Source organism: Sinocyclocheilus grahami, unplaced genomic scaffold (genome assembly GCF_001515645.1).
Source record: "Sinocyclocheilus grahami isolate Dianchi unplaced genomic scaffold, SAMN03320097.WGS_v1.1 scaffold1656.1, whole genome shotgun sequence".
Taxonomy (NCBI): Eukaryota; Metazoa; Chordata; class Actinopteri; order Cypriniformes; family Cyprinidae; genus Sinocyclocheilus; species Sinocyclocheilus grahami.
In genome coordinates, this window is record NW_015506835.1 from 363,509 (window position 1) to 382,354 (window position 18,846).

Below are 18,846 nucleotides of genomic sequence, written 5' to 3' on the forward strand. Positions count from 1 at the left end.
GCCTCAGTCCTGCAGAGTTCAGCTCCAACCCTAATCAAACACACCTGAACAAGCTAATCAATGTCTTCAGCATTACTAAGGCTATAGGCAGGTGAGTTTTGTTTTCAGGGTTGGAGCTGAACTCTGCAGGACTGCGGCTCTCTAGGACCGAACTTGCCTACCCCTGGTCTAGTGGTTTTAACAAGCCACCAATAGAAGGTGAACAATTACTAGTATAGACCCACAGGGACCATTACAGCTTCCATTAAAACCATTACAAATTTTGAGATAAACCCAATTCCCTTGGTCGCTTGATTTGTGTCGTCTCAACAGGAACAAATTCCTTTCCTTTCCTGCAGTCAACAAATCAACAAAAGAGCAATGATATGCAAGTGCTATAGCAAGTCTCAGTTAGCTTAACGCAGTACACATAGCAAGGTTTTTTTATTATTATATAATAAATAAAAAGAAAACAAATATATAGAATACAAAAATAATAGAGAAGCTAGTGTTAGTTTTTGTTGTTGTTGTTTTTAAGAAAACAAGCAGTTAGTAACTTAATAGAGTGCAAGTCTAAAAGGTGCAAGTTTTTTTTTTTAAAGAATAGAATTAGAATAGAGAGTGCTAGTGTTAGAGGGTCAAATAAAGATGGAAGAGATGTGTTTTTAGTCGTTTCTTGAAGATGGTTAAGGCTCAGCTGCTGGGATTGAGTTGAGCAGGTCATTCCAGCAGGAGGGAACAGTTAATGTAGAAGTCTGTGAAAGTGATTTAGTGCTTCTCTTTGGGATGAACAATAAAGCGACGTTCACTTGCAGAACACAAGCTTCTAGAGGGCACATAACTCTGAAGTAATGAATTTAGGTAAAGGGGTGCAAATTCATACATAAAATGGATCATTTAAATGTATCACTGCACTGCGTATTTCAGTAACGCGAGCAGACAAACATTAGTGGACTATCCTAGTTTCCAGGGTTTTAGTTTGATGCTAAGAGTCTTAATGAAGCTTCCTGATGAACAACCAGAGGATCCAGCAGGAGCAGCTTCATCTCTCAGAGACTGAACAGCAGATGAGCTGCACTATCATGATAAAACATGGATCGACACAGCCTGCGGTGAGAGGATGAGCATGGAATAGTGCCATTATCATGCTGCATCATCCCCAGCATCACTGGAGCAGCAGCTGAGCAGATCTTTAAACAGAGCAGCGGTCATCAAGTGACCGATAGCATCTCCGCATGCAGACGAGAGACACTCTCAGTGTTACAAACACTGCTTAATTAGTGGAGTGATTTTAATAAACTCTCTTAAAACCAGCTATTTACATGAGCCAACCTTACTTGACTTTTTACTTGATGAAGATGACATGTCGTTTTTTGAGCTTGAGAGCTGTGTCGTATTTGAGATCAGCAGTGTGTAAAGATTCTCCTTTCACAGAATTCTCCTCTTGCAAAAACCTTGCAAGAATTCAATGCAAATCAGCTGGTTTAACTGAATTACGTTGTTATTTCTTGATATATTCTTGCGTTTTAGAGCCCCTTCAGCGTCTGAGAGAGACAAATCATCTGCCTTTGGGCAAAACAATAAAGGTGCGTGACAATTTCTGCTCACACGTGCTGATGATGAGGATGAGGATGAGGATGATGTGTGCGGGGGATTGGAACGACACTGAGATAAATGTGTGTTCTGCTGCTGTCGTGCCCTGTCAGAAGACGAGCTGGAGCGAGGCTCTCGTTGCGGCGCATCATTCATCGATGAGGAAGGCACGTTAGCAGACGAGCTCCTGTCTCAGCTCCCATTATCATGTGACATGGAAAGAGTCCTGACCGTTTACATCCCATGAACGCGTCTGAGTGGATTTACACAAACTTACAGCTCACAGACACTCTTATTTCTCTCTTACAAACTTTCTCCTCCTGCTTGACTGGGAAAAGTTTTCTTCTATAGTCACATCCAGTAGGATTATGCATATCCATCTATAAGAAGCACTTTAGAACTTCTAGTGTTCCAGTTTAGTGGTTTGTGAAAATCTAACATCTGCTACATATGGCTGTGCTGCAATCAATCATAAATGCATCATTAACTCAGTGTTTGATGGGATTTGCACAGTGAAATGTTGAAGGCACTGGCTCTGGTTACATGCATGTACAGTATGCTCATTTTCATCGGGTTTTCATGGTCATGCACAATGGTAATACTGTATGATCAAGAACTAATTAGGGTGGCATGTGTAAGTGTTGTTGTTTTTAATGATTCATGTATAGTAATGAGAGAGCGCCTGAGATGAGTTGAGTGTTGTGTAGCCTTAGGGAACGTTAGAAAGACACGGCGAGGTCACATTATGCAGGCACAAGTCGTGAAAGCAGAGTCTCTTCTGATTCCACTGCTGTGTGCAGTCTGTTGTTTGCTCTGCAGAGTTGGATTTATCCTGGATATGTGCACAGAAGAGGCTGAAGGGCTGGAGGCTTGAACAAGAGCTCGCTTTCAAACAATCCCACTCCTCCATGAGCTCCAGGCACGAGGCTGACAGAGAAAACACTTTCTGGCAACCCTCCAGAACCTGCTGACCACAGACAGCTACTGCTGCTCAAACACCACAGATCTGCTTTTAGACATTCATGTGGAACACAGAGCAGTGCTGGATCATCTGAGGTCACATTACAGACAGAACTGAGCTATTAATCATTTTAATGATGAAGATTACAGGAAATGAAGAAATGAAATCAACGACTGTGATTTTGCCATAAATGCGCAGCCTTAGTCTGAACAAAATGTGAAGTGACCCAGCACTTCTGCACTTCTCAGCTCTGGCCTGGAGACCCACTGTGCAGCCCCAGTCAAACACACCTGATCCAGCTGATCGAGGTGTTCAGGGTCACTCGAGAGCTTCAGACAAGTGCGTTTGAGCAGGGTCCGAGCTGAGAGACACTGAACTGCAGTTTATTTGGCAACTTTGCACTAGGAGTATTTCACAAAGTGTTTGAGCACTAAAACTAGCTCCTAAATCAGTGAAAGGTTAGGAGCAGTGAAGAGGAGTCCTAAGTCACTAAAACCAAGCCACAAACTATCCTAACATAGCTGTTTCCAGCAATCTGCCTCAGAACAGAAACATTTTAGTAACACACTGCATTTATTTGCACACATACAGTATGTCTTCCCATGCATCTTTTTTGGTTTTGGAGATTTTCCTTTGATTATGTCCTTGTTTTCATTCAGCAGCTCAGCAAGAAGCAACAGCTGTTCTTTTAGCTGGTTTACGTTTGCATGTCTTACTATCAGCCATGATTATTCTACTCTGTTCATTAAAAGGCTGTTTATATGCATGTCCGCTAATTGTTTAAGAGAAGCACACGTGTAAGAGACTGACAATTATCTGAACATATACTTGTTTAATTAGTGTCACTTAGCCTGCGTTTTAAAATCTTTATTTAAATGTGGCAACATTTTTAAACCTTTATTTGAATATAGCAACATAATATTGCGCTCTACAATATTTCTATGAATACATCTCTGACAGAGACTATCAGCCAATCACTGTGTGCATAGTTAATGAGCATGCTGACATCATCCACCCCGCTCCTACTTTGAGCACAAGCACATGCAGCACAGCAGAAACAGAGCAGGGCATCACACATAACACATCCAGTGTAGACACTATCATTGACTAGCAACAGGTTCTGTCTGCTTATTCAGATCTGAATGAGTTTGAACGCATACCTGTGACTTTGAGCTCTGTGGTCCGTCTCACAACTCTGCTGCCATATTTGAGTTCACAGGTGTAGTTCCCTCCGTCATCCTCCTGCACCTCCGGGACCCAGAGGCTGGTGGTGTTGATGATGATGGAGCTCCTCCACTCTTTCCTCTGACACTCCTGAGGAAACACACCACTCTTCACATGTCTCACACTCACTCATTTCAAACCCACTATCCTAAAACTCACCGATGTTTTAAAAAGAAAAATAGGCTTGTTGATCCTGGAACAATGTTCCTCTCAAAGCAAGATGGTTTAAGGCAGGGGTTTCCAAACCTGCAGAGTTTAGCTCAAAAGCTTTTGAAACACACCTGATCCAGCCAATCATGCTCTTCAGACGGACTAGAAACCTCCAGGTTAGTGTGTTACAACTGGTTTGAACTAAACTCTTCAGGTTTAGGTTAGGTCATGTTTAGGGCAACACTGTAAAAAAATTACTGTGAATTTAACGGTAAAAGACTGTAAAAATTCTACAGTAAAAACCTGTTAAATGGTTAATGGTAAGTTGCCTTACTATATACAGTGAAAAACTGTATTTGACATTACTTGTAATTTTACGGTAGTATACCGTTTTTGGAAGAGAAAAAGGAAAAAGAAGGTATAATTTTTGGAAAAAGAAGGTATAATTTACAGTGAATAACCGTAAATTGACATTCCCAGTATTCCCTGTGTTACATTTCAACTTTGATGTTTTTTTTTGTTTTTTTTATTGAAATAACTATGTTTCGTCTAAGTTTTTCTTATCATGTTTGTACAGAAGAGTTGTATGTTACATCTAATGTGCTGTTCTTTTACCGTAAATTTTACTGATTTTTTTTACAGTGTAGAAGTTGAGACCGAAACCAAAGCATCCATCATGGTCCCCTCATGCTGTGTGAGATGTGAGCCTGTACCTTGTACCAAGTCATGATAGGTTGCTTGTAGGGTGCGAGATAGTCGTCGATGTCAGGGCAGCTGATCATTTTGCTCTTGGTGACCTCGGCGTTCTCCTGGTACCGAATTCGGCTGCTGAAGCAGAGTCCCTCCTCGCTCTCCTCCACCGTCAGAGACATGGACACCTTCATACAGTACGTGGAGTTTCTGTCAAGACACACCATCAGACAGGTCATGACACCACGACTCTTCTGACATATATGTGACCCTGGAGCACAAAACCAGTCATAAGGGTCTTTTTTATTTATTTATTGAGATGCATACATCATATGAAAGCTGAATAAATAAGCTCTCCATTGATGTATGGTTTGTTAGGATAGGACAATATTTGGCTGAGATGCTGAGGGTGCAAAAAAATCTAAATATTGAGAAAATCATCTTTAAAGTTGTCCAAATGAAGTGCATATTTCTATTCAAAATTAAGTTTTGATACATTTACGGTAGGAAATGTACAAAATATCTTCATGGAACATGATCTTTACTTAATATCCTAATGATTTTTGGCATAAAAGAGAAATGTATAATTGTGACCCATACAATGTATTGTTGGCTATTGCTACAAATATCCCCCAGCGACTTAACACTGCTTTTGTGCTGCAGGCTCACGTATTACATCATTGTTGTTCTCTTTGTGTGTGTGAGTGTGTGTGCGCGTTTTTGTGACAAATGAGGACATAAATTTGTATAATGACAAAGGTATAACATAGGTATTACAAGGAGAAGGTGACTTTTCAGGACATTACCCCATGTCCCCACTTTTCAAAACGCTTATAAATCACACAGAATGGAGTGTATTGAAAATCTGAAATAGCACAAAGTCTCCTGTGAGGGGTAGGTTTAGGGGTAGGGTTGGTGTAGGGCAATAGAATATACGGTCTGTACAGTATAAAAACCATTACGCCTATGGAGAGAACCCACTTTTCACAAATGTAAACCTGTGTGTGTGTGTGTTTGTGTGTGTGTCGACAGGCTCAATAAACCACAAATGCGACAGAAAAAGATCAAATGAGCTCAGCTTCCTCTTTCTCCTCCATCAATTTCTGGTCAACCTGGTTACACAGAACTCACTAGTCATTTAAAACAATAACTGAGAAACAACATCCTCATCTGCCGATAAAAGACAACATGTGTGCATATAACGCATTGCAGTCAGCAGTTTATGCCACCAATTAGGGCAAAATGATTTGGGGGACAAAAAAATTGATTGCAAATTTTATGGTAAAACTGCAATTGCAATTTAAATGTTTTTTTAAAGAGCTCCTGGTTTTATGTAGGGATGCAAAATTTGTCATGTGACAAATGCAAACTGCACCTTTAAGATTCAGAGAATGATTGACAGCTGCGATGACATCATTAAATGCATACTGCATTTATTTGCATAATTAATTGCGATTGGTGTGTTCTTTCTTGCATCTCTGTGTCTTTACGACCCACTTTACCGACGCTTAATGTGATTAGTAAATATGAGATGACAACAGCCTAACGAGCGTGATTTTATCTCCTCGTTATTGAATTAGTTGATGTGTGAAGCGCAGTAAATGAGGAAAGTTTCAGGGAATGAGTCAGAATTATAAAAATACGTCAAGCATCAAAAACACCCACAAACGGCTTCTCTTCCACGACCAGAACAAGCAGAAACGCAAACGACCGAACATCCTCTAAAAACCTTAAACATATTAGCAGCTTTGCTTTATCCAGCAAACAAATGCCAGCATTTCAGCCCATTAGATGGTTGATGGTGAACTTCAAAAGATGCGAAAGATCTCAATCACATTGCATTTGGTCGCGTTACATTAAAGGTGCTGTACATAATGTGTTACATTAAAGGTGTTGACTGTACTGAAGAATAAAAACACCATAATATGTATGCAGATATTTAGGAAGCATGCTCAATCTCTGAAAAACAGATATTCTGATTTGAAATGTGCATTCCTTGTCGGAATGTCTGTTTTTTGTTTTGGTCTGTGTGACTCCGCCCACTGCTAATTTACCCAATAGGATTTTGACACCACAGTTTAGCAGAAAACACAGCATATTGCAGCCATGAAATCCAGCAAATAAACTAGGTCAGAAATCACAGACTCAACCCGACTTAAAACACTTCGGCATCCATCTAAAAAGCTCTATGAGCTGAGGAATATTAAATACAGATAAATCAATTCATCAAATTGTGTCGAGTCTGAGGAGGAAGTGCGGGAGAAACAAAGCTCTCCAATATTTTGAATTGCGTTGTGGGTTCCATATACTAATATAATAATTAATAAATATAAAGATGTTTGTGGGTCAACCTGGCCCTAGCTTTAATACAACTCACCAAAAATCACACTATTAAAAATAGTAAACTAACTATTGCAAACAGCAAACAGAACAAAAAGTGTTATATTATAACCAAACAATGACTTTACAAATCCACATTACAGAACATAGAAATAAAACAGTATTTAACAAATATTTTCTAACTGTAACATTTTTCACAAACTGTGAGCGTACAGTTATTACAATATTTCAAGTGTTGCTTTATGTTTATGCTTTTGAAAATGGATCTTTACTATCTCTAATTAAGTTTATTATTTTGCATTTTAGGCTATTTTAGACAAAGTATGTGCATCTGCAAATGTAATTGTCTAGTTTATTATTATTTTATTATTTATTATTATGACGAGGGAACTTAGAAACAAAGAATTTAATTTTAAATTGTAATGTTTTGCCATGATTAAATTTTTTATAAATCGAGGAATCACGATTTTGAATAGAAATATTACCAAAGGTTAGAATTAGACACTTTGACAGTATGCCAATCTTAAGAGTAAAGAGAAATGAAAGATTGACTGTTGATTATTTTTACAGAACATTTATAGTTAATAATAGTCTACTGGTGTTTAACCTTCAGTCATTCTGAATTTGAATAACCTTGACTTCCAGATTTTTGAAGCATTTTCATTGTATTATTTCTTAACATATAATATGTATAAGACAAGTTTGTACAAGATGTAGTTGTAGTTTATGCATCTTTTCTGCAAATATATTTAACAAGTGATTTAACATTTACATGGTGTGTGTTGCATTCGGAATAGAAATTTATTTTATCTAGAGGGTTATTAAAGAAAAAGTTGCTTGAATCATGTTGACTAGTTAAAAATCGTAAAAATCGAGAATCGGACAAATGTGACCCTGGAGCACAAAACCAGTCATAAGGGTCTTTTTTATTTATTTATTGAGATGCATACATCATATGAAAGCTGAATAAATAAGCTCTCCATTGATGTATGGTTTGTTAGGATAGGACAATATTTGGCTGAGATGCTGAGGGTGCAAAAAAATCTAAATATTGAGAAAATCATCTTTAAAGTTGTCCAAATGAAGTGCATATTTCTATTCAAAATTAAGTTTTGATACATTTACGGTAGGAAATGTACAAAATATCTTCATGGAACATGATCTTTACTTAATATCCTAATGATTTTTGGCATAAAAGAGAAATGTATAATTTTGACCCATACAATGTATTGTTGGCTATTGCTACAAATATCCCCCAGCGACTTAACACTGCTTTTGTGCTGCAGGCTCACGTATTACATCATTGTGCTATGAAAACACTACTCTAGTTTCAGAGCTCAGATTCTCTCAGTGAGCTTTTGTTAAAAACAAAGCTGCCAAAGCGGCACGCTTTCTACTTCCTCCACATTGTGACATCACACTGTGAGTGACATTTGCAATCAGCGCAATCACCTCACCTCATGATTTGCCTGAAATTCACCACTAAAACAGTGTTTTTTGGCAGAATGAGGGTTGAAAATAGCCACATTTTGAAAACTCACAAGCTCAAGGAACATATTAAAGTAAAATAAAGAAACCCTTTAATATTTACTCCAAAATGTCCACACATATTCCACATTGGTCGTCAGCGCTGCCTCTGAGCATGAGGTGAAGCAGACGCTGATGTGCTGTTGCAAATGTCCATCACGTCACAATGTGGAGGAAGTGTAAAGCTCCTTGTTTTGGCAGCTTTGTTTTTAACAAATGCTTGCTGAGCTATTTAGCAGATTTTGGTAGAGCATCTCTTTGTAGATGTTTCTCTCTTTTATATGTATGAGGGAGAAGTGTATAATTTAGGTTCTATTACAATATCTGAAACCACTTTTTAAGGGGTTTTCTTCCCTATAGTAAAAAAATAACTAGTCTCTGTGGGCTTCTGTACGTTTGGAAACACTTAATGACATGAATGTGTACATGAAATGATTCTCCCTATTCATTTAGCTCTGATTCTAGAAATCTCTTGCTTTTTCCACACATTCTTTGAATCTGCCTACTGCATTGATTTTCTTTTATTCTGTGCAATATCAGAAGCACAAGGCTTGGCCACAGTGGTAAAACAGAGCAATTACCAGTGTGTTCAATATAAACAGTTTAGTAATTATTAACATCCCCACTGCTCCATCCTTGTCTGTTTCTTTTATCCCACAACGACACCCGGCTGGATTAATTGAGAGCTGTGTTGGGCTTTTCGGTTATGAAAGAATCTGATACCTCCTGTCATAACGTTCAAAGGGAATCAATTAATGATGAAAAATACAGTGGATCTGAAAATGAGAATACATCTGCATACAAACAGAGAGAGCATTTCTGAGAAGGCTGTGCTGAGTTGAAACAAACTGTCTCCCACACACGGGAAGCGTCTCATTAAACACGCACATATGCATATCAGTCAAATATGCAAAACCGTCTTCCCTAGAGGACAGCTTTTCCACAGGAACTCCCTCGATCAGCCATCGTGAGTGAGGAATATTCCAAACAATTCACAAGCCTCACATTTAATTATTTCGGTAACGTGAATATAACACGTTCTGAAACGATCCAGAAATCAACTCAAACTGAATTATTTCGGGGCCAGTGCAGAGCGTCAGATATTGCTGCTGTTACTAGTAATAGTGAAACACACGTGTGCAGACTGATCAATAAAGTTGAGTGATTGCATCTTGTGTGACGTGGATCAATGCCGTTATTTGAGGCCTGAGTCTTCTCCTGTCCCAGATGACACTGAGATTGGACAATGGACCCTCGAAGCTGCTGACCGCTTCAGACGATTCTTCAGTGCTCTCTGAGCCGTTATCAGCCTGAAGAGAGGAAAAGATGCTTCCAGTGTACAGCAGCGACTGAATAAGTGCCATCTGCCCTCCCTTCAGCTGCTAATTAGGACATTAGGCTAGTGTTTGAGCGCTAATGAGGCTTCAGTCATCCAGTTGTGCTGGAGTGTGTGAGAGCTGTCACTCCGCAGATCCTTCTGACAAATCACAAATATTACAAACCCAAGACTGGAGCTGATCAAACACAATTCACAACATCTCACACAATTTATTTTTTATTTTTTGGATCTGTCAACGTAATAAAGACAAAATTCAATTAAATGTAATAACAGTAAATTTAAAAAAAAATGTATTTATGTAATATGTATTCAACCTGTCACTACGGGCAAAACTCCCTGCCTGTGCATGTACAGAATAAAGCTAGTTGAGCTCTACACTGTAAAAAATGACCATGAATTTAACGGTAAAAGACTGTAAAAATGCTACAGTAAAAACCTGTTAAATGGTTAACGGTAAGTTCCTCTACTATATACGGTGAAAAACTGTATTGGACATAAATTTTACGGTAGTATACCGTTTTTGGAAGTGAAAAAGAGCGTATAATTTACAGTGAATAACCGTAAATTGACATTCCCAGAATTCCCTGCATTACATTTCAAATGTGATGTTTTGTTGTTGAAATAACTATGTTTCTTAGTTTTTTCTTATCAGTTTTGTATATTAGGGTTGTGTGTTACACCTAATGTTGTTAAATGAATGTTTATTGCATTATTTCAGTTTCATGTGTGTTACCGTGATGGTGTTTAGTGTTTGTGTGAATGACACACTGTGCACCTTCTATATATGTTAGTATTTAAAAGCTGCTTGTGATGGGCTTTGGTTCATCGTGTGACTTTCTCATCACCTCCTGCTTTTGGTGGTTATCAGTGTATTACAAAGCTACAAAACAGATTTCAGTACTTCAATAGGTTGGTATATTAACATTATATCAGTTAATGAAATTACGGTATTTAACTGTAAATTTAAGTTAAAACCGTAATACCTAAAACGTTACTACCGTATTTAAAGGTACTAGCCTATTCTAACGTAAGGTAAAATTCCGTAAGTTAAAATTCCGGCAACCACAGCTGCCGTTTTTTTACCGTAAATTTTACGGAATTGTTTTTACAGTGTATGTGTGTGTCTGCACCCACTGATAGTGTTTATTAGCACTGATTGCATTTTTGTGCTCTGTGGTGTTCATTAGCTGCTACAGTGTAATGCTTAAACTGTATTGAATAGGGCTGTATTGATTGTTGACTGAGAAAGGCGGCCTACTGTTCTGGCAGTGTTCCTCTGCATTACTCCCGTATTCCTGCAAAACACATGGACAAGCTGATACAGTACATGTCAGTCTGGGGAAAATTCATTTTAATATTGACTTGCACTCTATTTACCTACTAACTGCTTGTTTTCTTAAAAAAAACTAACACTAGCTTTTCTAATCTTTTTGTATTCTCTCTATTTGTTCTCTTTTTATTTATTATACAATTAACAAAAGCAAAAAAAAAAGGCTTGTACCACTAGCTTGCTCTATTTTTTTTCTGTTCCATCTGATTTATTTTTATTTATTATATAATAATAAAAAAAAACCTTGTTGCATGTACTGCGTTAGTCTAACTGAGACTTGTGCTAGCACTTGTATATCATTGCTCTTTTGTTGATTTTGATTGCTTCCATTGTCCTCATTTGTAAATCGCTTTGGATAAAAGCATCTGCTAAATGACTAATAATAATAATAATAATAATAATAATAATAATAATAATAATAATAATTTGCCTGGACTGTTATGCTGTTTACGAGTTGGACCTCTGCCTGTTTTTTAACCACACTTTGCACATGGGTCATTACAAGTCTTTGTTGTGTTTTGTAGGTTCAGTGTGTTTGCTCTGTTTGTGTTTGGTGGAATTTAATGTACCTCTGTGAATTGGTTTTTAGTTGATGAATTAATTTCATTGAAACCAGGAGCATATGGACAGGAGAGTGTGTATCTGTGATAACTGTATGCCGTGCTCTGGATGAATATTACTGCTCAGTGTAACAAGAAGAATAGAAGAACTTGTAGAACTTGTAGGTGTTTCCATTTCAGAAAGGAAAGTCTTTAAATGAATGATGAAATTTGATTTACTAAGGTCTGTGGTAGTCAGTTTACTGGTATTTGTGCTATTATTTAACGTCCAAAAAATCATGTCTGAACCCTTTTTGTGACCATTTGAGACTTTCCACTCCCATCAGCACTTTTATGGGATATGGGCCCTTAATGTGCTGAACTGCTGGCAAGGCGAGGATTCAGAGAACAATAACCTCCGTTATCTTACAGTCGCTGTTTTCGACCGGCGTGAAGAGAGATCACAGATTTATAGAGCGCTGACAGCACACAGTTAATTGCAGGTTTTAAGAGGGGCTGAGATGAAAAGCAGGGATCTTGAGCTTCTCTAAATAGATTCTAGCAATGAATATAGTTCAGGTCATCATAAAATGATTTGCCAAATTCATACATACATGGTTTTCAATTTTACATTTCGTGGCCCATCAAACAGGGCTCATCAGGTGTTGAATGATTCCTGGCTATGAGTAATTTAATAAGAATTTAGTTCCTCTCATATAGTAATACAGTTTTCAAATGTATAAAATGAGTTTAGAAATACCCCAATACCTGCTTCCTACAGTGTAGAGAAATGTTAACATATTAACGTTAACAACATTTACCGAGACTGTAAAACAGATACAGTAGGCAAACAATAACATGAGGATTTTTTATGCGGTTAAAATTATGTTAATGTTTAATGGTAGTAGAACTGCAAGGCATGATAAATATGATTTAAAATAATGTGTGATGAAGATTCACACCACATGACATTTCATGTCAACTACCCATAAACCTTCAGAAAAGAGATGTAGGTTTCTATGATCATGTACTCTATTAATGTGTATTAACACCAATCTGTCATTCTGTCAATCTATCATTGCATGTGAGGGTCTAAGAATATACAAGAGTTCACTGGCTTAATTAACTAATCACTTCATTAAAGCACTTTAATAAATGTGTCACTTTTAGCTATGCGAGTCATTTTCATCTATTGTCCCTGTAGGCAAATTAACAAGAGATATAAGGGCTAAAAGTACCGCATGCTTCATTTGAGTGAGTAAATGAGAGAGTGACATTTGTGGCACTCTTACCCTTCTCATCTTAAATAGCTCAATTATGCTGGTCGTATTAAGAGCATTTATGTCAATTCTGATCAATAGTCTATCGGTTTCATCTGTTTTACACATCCAGGGGTAAAGCTCATGTCGTGGAGATTTAAATGTCAGCGATGTGCATTGATTGTAGCCGCTGTTGACTGATGAACATAACGGCATAACTTCAGCACAAGTGCCACCAGCTGCATTGACTAACCAACTATTTGTTGCTATTCATAATCAGTGATTCAATACAAAATTCCTACCCTATTTTATCCTAACGCCTTCCTATAATTGTTACAATTCACTCGGGGAGCAAGAAACGAGGAGTTCTTGAATGTCTTTAATAAATCCACAGGAAAACCGAGGACATTCAACACGTAGACCTGACCAACACTAACTGAATGGACTAGTGCTTTTATTAACTCAGGGTAATAAGGGAGGAACGAGACACACCTGGGATCAAATTAGCAATCAACATGAGGAAGAAACTGGGTCGCAGGGGCAAAAACACACACAGAATAGTCCATAATGCTGGCAATAATATTATTTTACCTAACCATCCCCTGCAGAACTGGCAGGTTATATTGGTTATCATCTTAGGTTTCATAGTAGAACGTTTCCTTATATTTCAAAGTTCTGAGATTCTTGCTTACCTATTTATGTCATCAAACGAAGTTGCATTAATTGGATATGAAGCTCCAGTATGAATATACTGGAGTTTGTTTCTGGATGAGCGGGGATCATTTTTCTTGAAACCAATTTGAACAACATGTGGTAATGTAGAATATATATATATATTAATAATGTAAATATATATATATATATATATTAGGCTTTCTGACCCCAAGACTCAACTAATCTCACAGAACCTGATTTTACCAAGTGTGACATGTTCCTGGATCAACAGTGTGATTAACCAATCAGATCTGAAGAACCAGTTTATAGTTTTTGTGAAGTTTAAGCTCACAATCAGTGTCTGTTGCTTGTACATCAGTGTCATTCATCTATCATTTCCTCTGATTTTAGTGATTACTCATGGTTAAGGTTAGGTTTAGGTGTAGGGATATGGTCAAGACTACATTTTTGGATTACAATGGTGATTGTTTTAATTTTTTTTATTACAATAGAAAACTTTGTGTTTTCTGGACAAATGTTTTTGGACATTAGGATATATAATTTCAGTTGGCGTCACTAAATATGTGGATTTCTAAATGCTGTCTTTCTGATAAAATGTCAACATATCTTCCTTATGCTAATATTCAGCTGTTTTATTGAACTTAACACAGTGAATTATTTCTATAATGCTCCGTCCAATTTGTATTCTGAAGATTTAATAAACAGCTCCAGCCATAAACAGACCCAGGCAAAATCATGATGTCTCTCTCTCACACACACGCGCACACACTCACACACAGAGACACACTCACACACACACACACACACACACGCGCGCGCACACACTCACACACAGAGACACACTCGCACGCACGCACGTGTGCACACACACACACACACACACACTCACACACACACGTGCACACACAGACACACACTTGCACACACAAAGAATGGGCTGTTCAATACGTCCTGCTCTGACTTCATATTTCAATTGTAAATATTTCAGAGCAACACTGTGATCATCAAGCCACTTTATGAAGATTCAAAGTGTTTCTTGCTTTAAGATTATTAAGAATTTCCTAATTAACAATATTCCCACAACATGATGGCAGACAGCTAAAGTGCACCTGATGGTTCTTTGGAGTGAGCAGTAAATGATATACTCCTCTGTCCTCCAGTTTCATCCCTTCATCCTAAGAGGCTTCTTACAGTTTTGTTCAACTGCTTACACACAAAATCACAGTTTCTGAAAGCTGACACTCAGACAGCAGAAGCACACACCAAATCTGCAGAACCAGACACTAATTCTCAGCCTTTGACTCGGTTTTCAATTTCATAAAACACTTTTTGCAAAAACACACACACACACACACACACACACTCACACACACACGTGCACACACACAGACACACACTTGCACACACAAAGAATGGGCTGTTCAATACGTCCTGCTCTGACTTCATATTTCAATTGTAAATATTTCAGAGCAACACTGTGATCATCAAGCCACTTTATGAAGATTCAAAGTGTTTCTTGCTTTAAGATTATTAAGAATTTCCTAATTAACAATATTCCCACAACATGATGGCAGACAGCTAAAGTGCACCTGATGGTTCTTTGGAGTGAGCAGTAAATGATATACTCCTCTGTCCTCCAGTTTCATCCCTTCATCCTAAGAGGCTTCTTACAGTTTTGTTCAACTGCTTACACACAAAATCACAGTTTCTGAAAGCTGACACTCAGACAGCAGAAGCACACACCAAATCTGCAGAACCAGACACTAATTCTCAGCCTTTGACTCGGTTTTCAATTTCATAAAACACTTTTTGCAAAAAGTGCAAAAAGTGCACTCAAAAGTGCATGTCACGTTATTTATTGGGTAAAGTCATGGTATGGCTGTATATTATTACTAATTATGTCCATCTTGTTTGAACTTGTTCATTTATTTGGCTAAAAGTCGCTTGCTAAGAACTATTTTGCATCTAACGAGCTAATAAAATATTTCAACTCAAAACCTTTTGTCAAATTATTTACTTATTTGTCAAGTATCTGAATAATCTGGGTGTTTTTGGATTGAGTCTTCAGCCCAAACTGAGACAAGGCTCCTTTAGAAGTGAACCTGACGCTAAGTCATGGTGTGGATGCTGTGGAAACACCTTCAGTGTGACGGGTCTGAGGCTCGTGTGCAAACACAGGAATCTAGATCGGCTCCGGCGGTTATATGATGTCACTGGTGCACTGGGATGCAGCTTAAGAGGTGTTAAGCGGCGCTTACACAGAGGTCTGACTGGCCACTGGGCAGCGGTTCAAACGCAAGGAGCGCAACACTTATTGTGCTAAAATTATACAGATTTTTTACATATATGAGTTCAGTTTTAGTTCAAGAGAACAGCTGCGGTACTGAACTGACCATCAGGGTGCATTTCTGTCATATTTCTCGTAGGAGAACATACCAATAAAACCTGTCAATTGTGCATTCCATACTAAATATGCTATACACATATTGAAGTGCATATTCACAAAGGTAACTGAAAGACCATCTGGCCTTCCATAATACACAGCCCCATGTTGTTTTCAGATATGAATTTTTCATTGAAACCATATGCTCGTATTACAGCGCCATCTGAAATACCAAATTAATTTCTGCTTTTATAATTATTTTTCACTTATATTCTGTTACAGTGTCATGATTTGGCCACTGGACCGATCAGTTAAATCAGTATCCACAACCACGACGTTATCCAACACTTATGATTGAATGAATAAATAATGCATCAAGCAGTAATAACATGGTTACATAAGCATGCATGAGATCTCATTAGAGCGAGACTGATGAATAATCTACAGTGACGAGCGCAGGTCTGAAATATTCCTGATCACCAAAGCAGTGGTCATCTCTATGTAATAAGAGTAGGAAAGAATATGCCAGATTCATTTATTTCAGCCTGTTGTATAAATATTGCTGTGTTTCAGACTCATCTGTTTGATCCTGTCAATAGCGTTTTGCAATTCAACATGAACTCTTTGGCTTTGGCTCCTGTTAGCTGGATTATGTGGGCATTTGTGGCACCAGCCTTCAACATGCTCATTAGTTCGGTGTTTCTCTGGAGACAGGTGATTTTCTTCGAGCCGGATCCAGCACCTGTGCCAGACACCCTTTCACAGACCCAGACCTCACAATTCAAGGACAATTTAACATTGCGCTGCATCCAAAACTTCATGATGACGTCAGCCGTGTCAGACAGCAGCCGCCTCCATCAACAGTCTCTGAATGCCTCTGGAAAGTGAATCAAGCGGTTGATTCCAGGATATGAGTTAGTTTAGCAGTGCAGGGCTGGAGGAGGAGGTGAAGAGCAGTGCTGAAGCACACGTCTCAGGAGTGAGCAGTGATGTGATGTGATGTGATGTGAGGAGTGTAATGACTGTTGAGATGTCTGATCAGGGCAAGACTATGCTCACACTGGACTTTGATTGGGGGGAGGGGGGGGGGGGGGCAATAATGGACAGGCCATAACGCCACACAGTTCTTAATAAAAAAACAAAAAAGATTTATCCAGCATGACTGTAGTGCAGCTCTGGCTTTTGTAAAATACTCTCCAAATACATCTGTGACCTCATTACTTGAAATCTACTGCATCGTAGAAATGTTACAAATTTTGTATGATTTGTTGAAATTTATACAACAGTTCTGGTTTCTCACAACACTTTCTGGTCCTCGAATCTGATTGGCTGATGAGAGTGCGATATTAGAGTCCAACAGAACTCCAACAGCTGGTTCACCGTTTGTATTGAAGTTGCTGTATTTCTCACAGCAAGTGTCATGGCGGATGCCTAAATCCACTATAATTAAAAAAATAATACTGTTTTGTGTCACGGAATGTAGTTTTAAGACTTTTTTTAGGCTAGAATGTACTTGTTTGAACTTCAAATGTGCGGTTTGTTAATAAAGATAATGTCTGTTTGAAAATGTGCTTCGATGTTTTCGGATGTGTGAGCTCCAGAGCATCAGCGGTCATTCAGTGCTCACGAACCCGCAGAGAGAGCGCCTCACCTCGGCCAGATCTTCTGGAATTTTCCGCTGACTCTGATGTCTCTATAGTGGTTAAACATGAGATCTAATTTGTTTCGGGTAAATCTAATGGGCAGTCTTTGGTCTCTGGCAGTCTTTTTTATATTAATAAAATTAATATATTATTTGTTCAAGAGCAAATAATTTTGGCTGAGGGCAAAATCTCCTCACGTCATGTAACTTCAATGCTGCATATCAGAGCGCTGTCTTTGTACTTGACTGAATTGTCCAGCAACTTTTATGATTGCTGTTGTTGTTGTTTATTAAATATTATTATTCAACAAATAATATTTTAAATAAATAATAGTAGTATTTAGTATTGTGACACAGTGTGTTTGTGTGTTCGTGATAGTGATTTTAGTTAAATTGTTCCGCTATTAGATGGTGACAAGAGACTGTTTTTACAAGTCAGAAGTAAAGACTTTTATATTGAAAAAGACTGAAATGGAAGTTATTTTTACTTTTAACATCAGCTTGTAAGATGCAGCAAACAAATGCACTGAGCAGCGCTGTCAATGGAAATCACCCTTAACAGATGAAAGGATAGTACGACAAAGATATCGCTTTCCTCAGCGGACATTCAAACTAATGTTTTATTGTGAATATGAGATTGATCTGAAGAATGAATGCTGTGTTAGATGCAGGTAATCACACTCGCTCAGTCCATCTCTCTCTCATAATACTTTACTATACATAATAAACTGCTTTTAATAGAGTAATACAATAAGCTTTTAATGAAGCAACTCAACGTTCATTTGTTACTAGTTCTAAAATTACGTTTTGGAATTAGTAACGGAGGCTTGGCTTTGACTCAGCTGTTGAACTGTCAACTTTACATTTGAATCTGTGGCGGAAGGAAGTAGTTCTGCACAAAAGAGGGCTTTTAAAGATACTCCGTTGTTGTTCCTAATTTATAAACACACTCATGCCATCGAATTGTTGTATAACAGTTCATAGACGTGAGATATGGCTGTATATCCACACGCTGTGATGCTGATATACAGCCATATCTCACATCTACGAGTGTGATACTGCTCGTATATTTTTTTTCTATAGATTGGTGTGTGCAAAATTTGGTGTTATTACCAGAGATTTTAAGGTATGGTTGCTAGGTGATTTTGTTTTGGAACCTTCAGAAAACTTTAACTCGGTTTTTCTGAAAACTGACTTTGCTGACTCAACTTGAAA

General features: G+C 38.0%; 1 protein-coding gene across 1 annotated transcript in view; it reads right to left on the reverse strand.

Moving 5' to 3' along the window:
* The window catches only part of LOC107571826 (X-linked interleukin-1 receptor accessory protein-like 2), an 85,879-nt gene that overhangs the window by 64,300 nt on the left and 2,733 nt on the right, over window positions 1-18,846 (reverse strand). Inside the window, exons 2-3 of the mRNA XM_016258207.1 lie at window positions 4,621-4,868; window positions 3,694-3,847 (exon numbers count right to left, since the gene is read on the reverse strand). Of these exons, the coding sequence (XP_016113693.1) occupies window positions 3,694-3,847; window positions 4,621-4,868 (402 nt within the window). The remainder of the gene's footprint in view (window positions 1-3,693; window positions 3,848-4,620; window positions 4,869-18,846) is intronic.